Here is a 13,707-nt window from a genome sequence, read left to right as displayed (position 1 = left end):
TAATGGGTGTCAGATGTTAGCTGTACCCGCAACAGAACCCTGTGCAGGGCATGTGAGCAGACAGATGGCTGCCCGTCCCCAAACTCTGAAACTCCGCAGAGCTGGGGGCAGAGAAGAGGCACTGCGAACCAGTCCCCAGGTGAAGCTGCTGCTACTGGTGTACTGATCAAACTTTGAGAACTGTTTGTGTAATGTCATTGTTTAACTGTTTTCAGAGCACGGCTTCCTCCCTTTTAATGTATTTTAATTTTACCCAGAGTTTCTTATATTCTAGAAAAGAAATTCTTAGTGGAAATGGGGGGTGGTAAAGTCCTACTAGAATGTGTAGTTTTGAAAATAAAAGAAAGAAGGTTATGGTAAGTCACAGAAATCCAGTTAAACTAACATCTCAAAGAAACTGCTTTGTTGGGGTGCCTGGGTGGCTCAGTCTGTTGGGCGGCTGCCTCTGGCTCGAGTTGTGATCCCAGGGTCCTGGGATTGAGTCCTGCATCGGGCTCCCTGCTCAGCAGAGAAGCCTCCTTCTTCTCCCTGCCTACTTGTGCTCTCTATCTTTCTGTCTCTCTCTCTCTCTCACACACACACACATACACACACACATCTTTAATTAAAAAAAAAAAAAAAAAAGAAACTGCTTTGCTTAGATGAGTATTTTGGGTAATTTGGACGTGGCTACCTCAAGCGCCTAATTTTTTCTGTCCTATTTATTTGGAAATAAAATGTGAAAATGCTAGGTAAAAAAGTTCAAAAAACACAAATAAATGTATATGAAAGGACTTAAAGAGTGTACATACTAAGCAAATGGGAAGACTTCTTAGAAAGAACAAAAAGTGTATGATGTATCCTGTTTATAATAAACCTTCTGTTGGTAACAGATTTCAATTTTATTTAAGGCCTTCAGGGGAATAAAAAAGGCCCAACAAATTTATATTCCGGGCAGGGAGCTAAGTTCAGTCAGCATTTTCATGTGTTAAAAGCTATGATGAAAATTTATAGCATTAAAACCTTAAGTTTTAAAATTCAGTAATTCACAGACTAATTTATGAGTCTGCCAACTGTTGCTGAGTTCTAGTTCATGATTAACATCAGGCTCAATTCTAAAATGTCATTAAAGTGGCTTAAAATAAGATATATGATATAATTAGATAAAATTGAAATATAAAACTGGAGATGGAAGGTGGAAATAATTCTTAGATATTAAACACACTGATCTTTAGAGCTATTTAAATATAACTGCCTTAAACACCTAGGACAGAAAGACTATGTTGTTTTAAATTACAGTGCAGAGAACAACACAAGCATTTAGAGAATACTTGTATAGCTGGGGGAACGTTTTAAGGAAAAGCTGGGAACCAAATTGGGTAAAATGTCTGTGCAAAGGCACAGAGGTGCTAACAGGCTCTCTGAGGAAGGAGGGAGAACTCGCCTTATCAGAACAGAGATAGCATTTTTGCTGGGAAGCAACCAAACTTTGGCCAGGGGTCTATGGAGAAACTCATCAATAACTATAAATGCCGACCACCTCGATTCTTTAAGGATGAAGAAGTGATTAAAGACGCTTGAGCAGGGGGAAAAAAAAAAAAAAAGACGCCTGAGCAAAAAAAAACAAGATCATCTTTAGTAAATCAAGTCTGTCTGCAGTACATAGCAAGCAGGCTGTTTGGGGGAGGATGGCTGGAAAGAGGACTAGAAGGAGTAGGATGCATCAGACCTCTGACTAACTGAAGGACAACTTAGCTGAGGGGCTGTAGGCCCCATTCCTGCACCCCGATGAAGGACTACAGTGCCCACCCGCACCACTGACCAAGCGCCTCATCATAAATGCAGGGATCATTTGGCAGATAGCAGCTCATGGAATAAACGAGGTGTTATACTTCTGCCTATCACCTGCCCACAGTGTGTAACACAGGACATACCTAATGCATTTATGTGATAAGCAATAAGGTAGCAAGGAGTAGGGGACATGGAAAGCAGTGGGAGTGAAGAAAAAGAACCCAAGATATAGGAAATTATCAACACTAGTTTACTTTTGGTATTATGGACCTCATCACTCTTCTTAGCATCTCAACTTTTTGTTACTATTTCAAGTATTTCCCTACACCAGGGTGTGGCACACTATATAGTGGCCCACAGTCTGGCCTACTGCCTGATGTTTCTTATAGTCTGCATTTCAGAATGGTCTTACACTTTTAAATGGCTGAAAAAAATCAAAGACAGAATAACATTTCACGACATGTGACAGTTATATAAAATTCAAATTTCAGTGCTCATAAATAAAGTGTCACTAGCACATAGCCATGCCTATTCACTTATGTCTTGCCACGGCTGCTTTCAAGATACGATGGTCAAGCTGAGGAACCATGACAGAGCTTGTACTGTGAACAAAGCTAAAAGTATTTACTGTTCAGTTTTTTATTAAAAAAAAAAAAAAATTGCTACCCTCTACCCTATTACTGCATTTATTATTTACTTGGCAACATTTGTGAAATTTACAAATACACTTTCTTAAAAGTTAATAAAAACATAACTGGCATTTTCTGGTAAATTATTACGTGTGCTTTCACCTGCTAATTTTACAATTCCAGCAATCCAGAAGACTTTGGTAGGTAGGCTGCAGTCTGTATTGGGAACTTCTACTCTCACATTTTCTGAGATATCACCCCAGCAGGTCCCCATAGGTGCCTGTCATATAAAAATTATTAAGTTATCATCTTATTAACATAAAGCCCAAAACATATTATGTAAAATAAGCATTCCCATCAGTAACAGAAATATTAAATTAAAAATGCCATTTAATTCATTCATTTTTCTCTAAAAATAGAGTTGTTATTTCCCTTTTCACAGAATTCTATTTGGAAAAAGCCAGTGTCAGGGGCAAGCTTAAGATGAACAGAATTTCACATATATTAGAATAGATCCATGCCAACTTCGAAATTCGATACTGTCCTAATATAAGACCTGAGCAGCAATTTTTGTAAAAGCTATCACAAACTCAATAGATTTCACAGGACAAAGCAGAGAAACTTATTACTTTTAAAATATATGCTTAATGAGTACACTTTACCTTAACCTCTAATTTTAAAGGGTCTGTCCAAAGAGCAGAAAGAAAAATACTTCCAATCAGCAATGGGGTTTCCAGTAACAGGAGAAACAAAACTTAGTTATCCGTATTTTCAAATTAAGATAAATTCATAAAACAGAAATACAGTCTGTTAAAGCGGACATGTGGCAAAAGCACCAGGTAAAGTTATTAAAAAGGTGGAGTTGAAGAGTTTCTGGAGATGCATACCATGGGGCAAATTGTTACATAATTTATTACTTATAAACAAAGAGGAAACATTCAATGTTAGAACTGGTAATCACTAGCCTCCACAATACTTGGTTAGGATGAGGACTCAGAAAACTGATTAAATGAGTATCATGAAGAGATTTTCCCAAGTCTAACATGCCCAAATTACAATTTCCATTACATTTTGATCCTTAAAACTTGAGGCCATTTATAATTATTTGAAGTTCAGGCAACAGTTAATTAAATCAAGTAAGTGAATTTAGGAATGCTGATAATACTAAACAGTCTCTGTGGCTCTGACAATCAGCTCCTCGTTAAAAATAATTTAGAACCTTGAACACAGAGAAAAGGATATCAAAGACCTGATAATATGAACAAATCAGGAAAAGACAAAACAGCTTCAGAGCTCAAAGATGACCAAACAAAGACATCTAGGATTTACACGATCTAGCCAATTTGAATATTGGGTAAATGTCTTCCATGCAAGGCTTCTCATACTTTGGTGGATGCCAACCCAACAGGAGGATTAGCCTAAAATAGTACTCAACCCCTATCCTCTCAATAGTTCATGACATTTCTGAAGGAGAGGAAGAAAAGGTCAAATAATCCTGAACTAGAGTACATCTGGGCACCAAAGACAGAATCAAATTATGGCTATTACTTTAAGTAGCAAAAGCAATGAAGTACTTGGAGACAGTGGCCTATCTCAAATATTTGTGATTCTGGAAGGGTCCACGTAACTATCTCCCTGAACTCTGCAAAAAACAATACATCTGTTATGACTACCTCTTTCTGTTCTTTTTGAATTGAAAGACTGGACTCTTCAGGTTCTGCTATCTCCCCCTATATCATTCTAGACTGTAGGGCCATCCCTATTGCCAGCAGATAGGATCAGAAAAGGAGAGGCTGGAAAGATGATAGGTAACGTAGGTTAAGCTAAGATACATTAACATAAAGACCATGTTTTCATTTCTGTGAGGATGAACCAATTAGAGCAGACAGGTGCAGCTAAATTTATGCTAAAATAAGGCAGGGTATCCACCCCTCTTTGTTTGGCTGCCAAATCTTGTGGAATGGGTTTATTTTTTGTTGAGAAGAAAGAAGCCTGGTTATGCTGATAAATTGGGGGTTAGGTTGGCATACTGCTAAGTGAATTTGGCATAGAGTACTCCTCTCAGAGCTAGATATGACAATTTCACCAACTTTTTTTTTTTTTTTTGCCTTAACAATTATTTGCAGAAAATAGTTTTTAGTCACATTTTATTAAAGAAAATAAAGGGTCAATAGGCTTATAAAAAATAAGGATAATATTCACTTTATTGGGGGATATTATGTTTTTGTCCCTACAGTCTGGATTGGTATAGGAGAAAGTAGCAGAAAGTGACATTTGTTCTTGCCTGTAAGGTTGTGGTTCTGCTAGGCCCTCTTAAACCAATCCATATGGTTTACTCTAAGAAACAAAAAATGAAGAAACAAAAACAACCAAAAAGAGCACTGTAGTTTCTACATAGCATGTGCTCAATGTGTTGAAATAATAAGATAATTTCATAGATATATCTGCCCTTTTGTTTAAAATGAATACTCTTAATTGTGGAAGACGAAATGACCCAGGGCTTGACAGCCATCTTCATCCAAGTCATCTGTCTTCTCTTGCTGGCAGGAGGGATACCTCTGAAAGTCTGGATTGGCATAGCATGAACTAGCAGAACCATAATTTACAGGTAACAACAAATTTACCTTCCAGACTCAGGACGAGAGGTCCACCTCAGGCTCCTCCCAAATCAGGAAGATCTGCTTCACCACTTCCTGCTCCAGGGCCACTCGTGAGGGCTATCTGGGAGCGACTCTCCTTCCCTGCAAGGTAAGCTGTCATCAGGTCCTGCAGGACATGGCCAGATCCAAACGCTGAGGGCTCCCCAGCACAAATGAATGACAACCTCCACCTGACTGTCGTCTATAAAAAAATAACTGGGTGGGAAGTCTTATTTCCTGTACTTCAAGAACATTCCCAGATAGTCCAACAGCCCAGATGGCTAGACTCTCAGAGGGCTGATACACTGTACACATGATGCCTCATGGCAGAAATACAAATTTCCCTCCACAGAACTGCCAACCTATTCTGATAACCACCCACAATCTTCAACAAGTGGGCAGAAGTTAGGCCTGAAGCTGCTCAGAGGTAACCAAGAAAGAATCTATCCCAGCGATGGTATGACAACTGTACAAAAAGCCACCAATGAAAGACTAACAGGCATATGATTATTAAGGTTCATCCAGTAGAGAAAGATGAAATACTTTTTGGCCAAAAAGGGAAGAAAACATTACAGGAAATTAACTAGACAGAAAGGAGAACTCCTAAATGCTACTCATTGGAATTGGTTGGTTGAAATAGGAAAAAAAATTGTTCCTTCTCCAGAAGTCCCCTCACCTTTTGATTTGAGACCAGAATCTACTTTTTGAGGTGGTGGCAGCAGGATTGAGGGGGAGTGTGAGGAGAGCATAAAAGGAAAATGGGATGCGTGGGGTGGAAGCAAGATTAAGAATGGGAGAAGGCTATGTGTGTGTAAAAAGGGATAGGAAGCAGTGACTACTAATTTGAAAGGCGTAAAATAGCCCACCATCAAAAAACCCAACAACAATGTATTAAGTCAATACTGTTGAACAATCAGGAGATCAAATCAAGAACCACTTTAGAAACAGTCTAAAGGGGCGCCTGGGTAGCTCAGTGGATTAAAGCCTCTGCCTTCGGCTCAGGTCATGATCCCAGGGTCCTGGGATCGAGCCCCACATCGGGCTCTCTGTTCCACGGGGAGTCTGCTTCCTCCTCTCTCTGTCTCTGCCTGCCTCTCTGCCTACTTGTGATCTCTGTCTCTCAAATAAATAAATAAAATCTTAAAAAAAAAAGAAAAGAAAAGAAAACAGACTAAAATTAAAATAATCTAGACTATTCAGGCTTTCTTTAAAACATAAAAACATGACAGGTGATTTCTCTTATTCTAGAGTCCACTGTTTTCCTGTACAAATTCTATTGTACGGTGAGACCCGTGACAGCTAACTCGGCTGGAGCACTAACAAGTGCCAGGAACTAACTAAAGCTTTATTTCCATTAGAAAGAAATTCATTATAATCCAGGATGACATCCTGGAGGTTCTGACTTAAGTGAGAAAGGACATGAGATTTCAACTTTTAGTGGAGTCCTGTGCATGTGTAATCAAGGCTAAGGGAAAAAAGCCAAAAAATAATTTTACTTGAAATGCATTATTTTATAATAAACACATACTTGAGAAATGGATCGTGAGTTTTACTATAAAGAGAAACTACTGTTACTGTACATACACAAACAAAAGTTCTTGTGTTTTTGACCTTAAAATCCAAAACACACTTGTGATATATGTTGCAAAGAAGTGCAGATAACCTTACCTTCTCAAAACACCTGGCATATAGTTCAGGCATCCAAGAGAGGATTAGAATGTATCATGTAAGTGATACCAGTATATTTGTGGAGGCAGTAAAGTCAGCTTTATTTTTTTTAATTTTTAATTTTTTAAAGATTTTGTTTATCTATTTGACATAGAGAGAGATCACAAGTAAGCAGAGAGGCAGAGAGAGAGGGGGACACAGGTTCTCTGCCAAGCAGAGAGCCCCATGTGGGGCTCGATCCCAGGACCCTGAGGATCATGACCTCAGCCAAAGGCAGAGGCTTAACCCACTGAGCCACCCAGGCGCCCCTAAAGTCAGCTTTAAAGTTATGGTATACATGTGTACAAAGGGCCTTTTAAAAAAAACTAACAAAACTACAACTATTATCAAGGGAGAAAAAAGAAGGATGATTTCTGGTCTTAGCAAAGACACCAGAGTATACAGTCCAGTATCAAATGAAAGAAATTTCAAATCTGTAAGTACATGACTAAAGGTTTGGTTTGTGTGTTTCACATCCACTTGATAGTAGCACATTTTGGCCTGTGCTATAATGTCTAGAAAGAAATGTTTTACTTAACTTTAAAAGGTAAATCACGGGAAATAGGACTGCTGCAATTTAAAAGACTACACTCTTGTGGGGGTGCCTGGGTGGCTCAGTGGGTTAAACCTCTGCCTTCGGCTCAGGTCATGATCCTGGGGTCCTGGGAGTGAGCCCCACATCAGGCTCTCTGCTCAGCGGGGAGCCTGCTTCCCCCTCTCTCTCTGCCTGACTCTCTGCCTACTTATGATCTCTCTCTCTGTCAAATAAATAAATAAAATCTTGGGGCACCTGGGTGGCTCAGTCAGTTAAGTGGCTGCCTTTGGCTCAGGTCACGATCCTGGGGTCCTGGGAGTGAGCCCCACATCGGACTCCCTGCTCAGGGGGAAGCCTGCTTCTCCCTCTCCCTCTGCCTGCCACTCTGCCTACATGTACCCTCTATACCTTTGTCCAAAAAAATAAAAATTAAAATTAAAAAAAAGGACTACACTCTTTTAAAAAAATTAAGAATGCTTTAAAATTCAATGTTCTGCATACACACTGATCAACTGGAGGCTCTCTTGGGTTCAAACATAAATTACTAGAAGAAAATCACCTGTGAATTTCATGAATGTACACCTAACTGGTACTGCAGTAATATAGTGGATTTTTCCAGTTAGGATAGATACAGATATTGCTTTTAGAGGCTGTGAAAAAACAGGAAATATATATTGAAAAAAATAGAAATATATGCAGATACGCACACGCGCGCGTGCGCCCGTGTGTGTGTGTGTGTGTGTAATCAGTCTCTGCTCCTGTTCCTGGTACAGAGCTCTTAAAACCCTTGTAATTTCCTAAGCAATAAGAGCACTAAGAGCATCTTTTGTTCTTACATTTGGTTTCTGACCCGGGTTCTGACATAGAACTCCTCAATTGTTTGTAATCTCTTAAGTGATAGGAGCACCTTTTGTTCTAATGAGGAGACTCTGGGTGGGCTCCTAGACAGCCTCAGGACGGGACTGGTCACCATGAAGACCAGCCTAGGAGTAGAAGCTTAGAACTCTCAGCCCCGGTCCCCATCCCCTGGGAAAGGGGAAGGGTGTGGAGACTGAGCTCATGACTGATCATGCCTATACAATGAAGCCTTCATCAGAATTCTAAAATACAGGCTTCCCCTGCCATCCCTAAGTAGATAAAATCAATCATAACTATAACTGTTAAACCTTTTGTAAGCCAAAACAGCGTAAGGTGAGGAAATGCTTTTTGTATCCTGAAAGCAAAAATCCTTTTCTGGTTTCTTTTGGTTGGTGACAGCAAGTACTAATGCAGGCCTTTTGTAAAAGTGAAGTGGTATAAAGCGGACATTTGGATAGTGAGGGAATCTGTAGATGGGGCTCAGAGAGCTTCTGGGTTGGTGATTACATGGGGCTGGTAGGAAGTGGCATAACCCAGAGAGAGCAGGAAGTTCCATGTGCCTTCCCATAATCTCACCTTATATATCTTTTCATCTGGTTGTTCACCTGTATTGTTTATTATCCCCTTTATAATCTAAACTGGCAAATGCAAGGATTTGTTTCTCTGTAAGCCATTCAGCAAGTTACTGAACTCAAGGAACAGGTCATGAGAACCCTGATTTGCAGCCAGTTGGTCATAAGCATAGGTAACACCTGGGACTTCAGATTGGTAACAGAAGTGGGGCTAGTCTTGTGGGACTGAGCCCATAACTTGAGGGATATGATTAACTCCAGGTAGACAATGTCAGAACCGAGTTGACTTGTCTGACACCCAGCTGGTGTTGGAGAATTACTTGATATAAGGAAAACCTGCACGTCTGGTGTCAAAAATACTGTGTGGTAGCAGTGTATGAGTAAAAGAAGCACAGGAACATTTTCCCTATAGAGGCTTAATTAAAAACTATGAAAAAAAAAACCCCAAAAACAAAAAATTTAAATTATGGAAAGAAGGTCAAAGCCCAAAACTGAAATATAATCCAGCTACTGAAAAAGGTAGCAAGAGTTTCATTTACAGTAACAGAGAGATTAGATGAACTAGATGATTTTTAAGATATATTACAGTTTTGTGACCGCATGATTTAGGGTTAATTAAAAGTGTTATTACCTAATTCCGTGGTTTCCAACTCCTGAGACCACCAGAAAAGGGGAAGCCAAGGGTCAGGGGCCAAGGTTCTGGCCACCCCACCCCATCCTTGCCAGGGCAGTCAGTGCAGCTTCCTCTTAACCTGACTATGTCTATTAGGGAAAAGAGTAATAATTCTGAAGCTTACACAAACAACCCCTCCAAAATAAAAAACCAGAAAAAAGAAAAAAGTCTCAAAACTACCAAACTACGACCTACACAGAATGAAAGATACACTAGGTACATGGCAATGATACACAGATTGGAAGCAGGTATATTTAATAACAGCTGAGGCTCAATTTCCTTTGCTAATTATAAAAAATGTCAACACTGCTGTAACTGAGTGACTCAGTAAAGCACTGTGAATAATTACAGTAACTATCAAAGAGGACACAGTCCTACGAGATACTTCGCAGAAACTTTATTCCCAGAAGTTTAAAGATAGACTGTGGAAAAAAAGAGATCCACTGCTGAAATCCTATGATTTTAAAACTAATCACAATCATACTTAAGTGCCAGTAAATATAAAGTGTTTGTTTCCCTGTGATCCTTACTCCAGAAGAGGTTGGGTTACCTTAAAGCAGCAAGGCACTCAACTCAGGGCTCGGGCATTGCTCCCAGCCCCAATTTTTGGTTCAATCAGAATAGTTCTGCTTCCATCTTACACACTGGATGTTTCTTAAAATTATGTTTGGAAAATAATCCCCTATGAGCAGGAAAAGGCCCCCAACTTGTGCTCAAGTTGGGGACAAGGCAGAAGTGGAGTCTAGAAGAAGTGGGCCTTACTGATCAACCAGTGTTAGGGCAGGCAGTTTGAGTCTTAGAACACTAGGAGATGGATGAAACAAGGCAGGGACTTGCGCTCCCAGCAGCTCCTGACAACAGACGTCCTAGAGCCAAAGCCAGTAACTCTCCTTGGAGACCTAGAAAACGACCTGGGGGTAGAACCAGCTCTGAAGGATAAAATCAAGTGCAGCAAGAGGTCTGACCGAAACCAAAGGGATTCAAGTGAAGATATTGGTTAAGGCAACAAAGCAAATTCATTTGTACTAAAATAAACTAAGAAATTATCGTTATCAGTCGCTTTCCTACTCAATGAGAAAAAGGCAGTAGAGAAAGATGAGTGGAGAAGGAAGACACTGGGTGACAGATGCTTTGCTCCTGAGTGAGAAGTGGGAGCGCACACAGTATCATTATTGATAATACAATAAGGCTAGCTGCTTTAATCTATATGATAAAACACTTTAATCTTAAAAAAGCCGAGTTGAACACAAAACCAGTTTCATTATTATAGTAGAGATTTTTCTTACAAAGAACTTTAATAGACATGGACACGAAATAAAATGTGCATCTGGGATTTTGAAATGCTTTTTAAAAAAATACCTTGACTACTTACATAACACAGCTTTACATGGTTTGTGGTATCAAAATATAAACTAACCCCAGAATACTAAAGACAGGAAAAGAGATAAAGGGTATTCAGAAGAGACAACAAATTTCCAGGTATCTGAGATGAAGGAGTTATTGTAATTGAGAACTTAGGCAGAGTCTGAGTTTCTCAAAAGCACAAAGAACTGTAGAGGGAAAGAGAAAGATCTGCTTTGCCGTTCTTTTCTGTTGCTGTTGCTGTGTATTTATTCAATCTATTTCACAAACGTGACACTACTATCCACCCTATGGTGAAGGACGTCACCTACTTTGCACTGAATAAAGTTATCTAGGATCCCACTTATACTACCAACTAAGGCTGAACACCTGTACTTTCAGGAAAGAAAACTAGCAAATTAAGGAACTCAGCTTTAGTTTATATTTCTACCACTGCTTTCATATGCTATGCCTTGATCAAGAGTCTGTATTGGCCGTGAACTAATGAAAATTCATTTGAGTTTCCACAGCAAGAACTCAAGCTCAGTTTTGCCCACATGCTGTTATTTGAAAGTGAAGTCCTAACTTAGAAAAATGTTTAGTGTAAGCAGAATTTCATCATTAATTTTCTAAATTTTCTTTTCTTTTTGTACATAGTAGCAAACAGAATTTTTTTTTAAAATAGCAGATAGAATCTTGAAATATAAATTAAACTTGTAGTAAGGTCAAAAAAGTACTGGAGAGAAGTAATCGTAGATCATTTAACAAAAAGGAAGAGAAGCAAAAGGAACAAACTTATGTTTGGATAATGTTTTTAACGTAATTCTAAATTACTTCATATACTCTATAAGAATCTACTTGCCAAAAAGAACATCCTGCAAAGGGTTTTCTGGTATGGATGTGTCACATATTTCAGCCCACAATGCTATATTACTAACAGTTCCTTCTTTGTTTTTGTGATTTTACCTTTGGAGACAAAAACATAACTGGAAGAAAGATCCTTCCTTTTCTGAAATATCAGGTCAGCTCACAAAGATTTAGGTAACATGCACGATAGATGGTTTGTATTATGCTGAACCATACGACACTGCCAATACACATGACATACAAAACCAGCAACTGTGTATGGTTCAGCTTAATATGAAAATTAGAGGAGACTAGCACTTTTCCCTATTTGAATAATTTCAAGTTATAATTTACTTTTTATTTTCTTCTTTTTGGTGGGCAGGAAAGCAAGGTTTATTGAGCAATAGCAAAGTGATAGCACAAAGCTCCCAAAGAGGGAGGTCCTGGGACCTGAGAGGGTTGCCCACAAATGATAATTTCTTTAAAGCACTTGCACAACTTCTAGAAATTGTTTTTATTACTAATAAGTATAATAAAAAGTAACATTTTTATGACAAAGTATAAAATAAAGACCTTCTAAAGACAAGATACTTCGATGTTATTGTATCTTCGGCTTTAAACAATGACTAAGCGTTTCAATAGGTGAGAAATTCCATACTCACATGTTTAAAGCAGGTAACCGGAGCTGCTATAAAGCTATTGCTATTGATGTAGTTACCCCAGCTGAAGCCCTCCATGGATACTGCTGGGGGGGAAAAAATACATCTAGATGTATTACAATTCTCAAACCTTTTATTTACAAGACAATGTGAAATGATACAAAATTAACTTATCACCTTGAAAGAAAGTTTTCTTTTTTTCCTGAAAAGATTTAAGAACTTTTCTAAATAAACATGAACTTTTGCATAGATCATACCTGCAAACAAATAGCAGTTTAAGTCTTCTATATATAGTATAAGCTGTTTGGAAAGCGAAGGAAGAAAGAGCTCTTCAGTAATCAGCGGGGAAGAACAGCTGAGAGCAGAAGTGTTCAAAGAATGCCATGACTGCTTTTGGGTTTTTATTCCCAAGCAGCTTTTACTGGGCACCTCAATGAGATCTCTATCCGGTATCTGCTACAGATATGTTCAGGAGGGTTTTTCATTGCTTTACTTCCTGTTACATCTCCCTACTTCTGCTTTCCTGTCAAGAATCTTCTTCTTCTTCTTCTTTTTTTTTTTTTTTTAAAGATTTTTATTTATTTATTTGAAAGAGAGACAGTGAGAGTGAGCATGAGAGGGGAGAAGGTCAGAGGGACAAGCAGATTCTCCGTTGAGCTGGAGCCTGATATGGGACTCGATCCCAGGACTCTGGGATCATGACCTGAGCCGAAGGCAGTTGCTTAACCAACTGAGCCACCCAGTCACCCTCCTATCAAGAATCTTCTATTAGAAATGATGCTTTCCTCAATCTCTTCCTCTTGTTACTCTCTTCTCCCCACTCTCTGCAAAGATTGCTAAATGTCTTGTTTCTTTGCTTTTTATCTCCACAACGCTCCCCACCATCCACAGCATAGAGAACCTGTACACAGAAAATAATAAGCCAAATAAAAAATGCTAAGGATACTGCCCCAAGCACTGTGAACTTGGGAACACAACTCCTCTCTTCTAGAATAATTTATTGAAACCAAAACAATCATGAGGAAGCCTAATGTCATAATATACTAGCTGGGCCTAGAAATAGCTTAGTTAACAAAAATCCAAAATTAAAATGTCATTAATTCAAACTAAATGAATCAGTATCAAATATTTCACCTCTATCACATTCACCGATATTACCTGCTTTAGTCTTTGCTTGATTTTGCAAGGTAGCTTGATACTGAGCATATGCGGCTAGTTTAGCAACTAAAGGTTGTTTCTGAAGAACTTTTGCTTTCTTTGTTGGAGGCTTACCCTGAAACAAGAAGAGTTAAGTAAATAGGATTCTTTCTCATCCACCCCCCTCCACCGAAAAAATTAACCTGATTGCATACTACTCATTCTGCTTAAGTAACATCAAGGGTTTAGAAAATTATTAAAGCAGAGGAAACATACAAGATATTTTAATATGAGAAATGTTTTTTTGAGTTCTGCTACAATGTAGACATCTAACATGGGTA

At 38.8% G+C, this 13,707-nt stretch overlaps 1 protein-coding gene across 4 annotated transcripts in view; it reads right to left on the bottom strand.

Moving 5' to 3' along the window:
• The window catches only part of MBTD1 (mbt domain containing 1), a 67,104-nt gene that overhangs the window by 19,120 nt on the left and 34,277 nt on the right, over nucleotides 1-13,707 (bottom strand). For 2 of the 4 annotated variants that reach the window (XM_080826252.1, XM_080826250.1), the window contains exons 5-7: nucleotides 13,388-13,502; nucleotides 12,233-12,312; nucleotides 2,562-2,679 (exon numbers count right to left, since the gene is read on the bottom strand). In XM_080826252.1, the coding sequence (XP_080682378.1) occupies nucleotides 2,562-2,679; nucleotides 12,233-12,312; nucleotides 13,388-13,502 (313 nt within the window). Of the gene's footprint in view, nucleotides 1-2,561; nucleotides 2,680-12,232; nucleotides 12,316-13,387; nucleotides 13,503-13,707 lie in introns of all 4 variants that reach the window. The other 2 variants (XM_080826249.1, XM_080826251.1) reach the window with 1 other exon arrangement.

This window comes from Martes martes, assembly GCF_963455335.1.
Source record: "Martes martes genome assembly, chromosome: 16".
NCBI lineage: Eukaryota > Metazoa > Chordata > Mammalia > Carnivora > Mustelidae > Martes > Martes martes.
The sequence above is the reverse complement of the archived record's forward strand: the minus strand, read 5'-3'. Positions and strand labels throughout refer to the sequence as shown.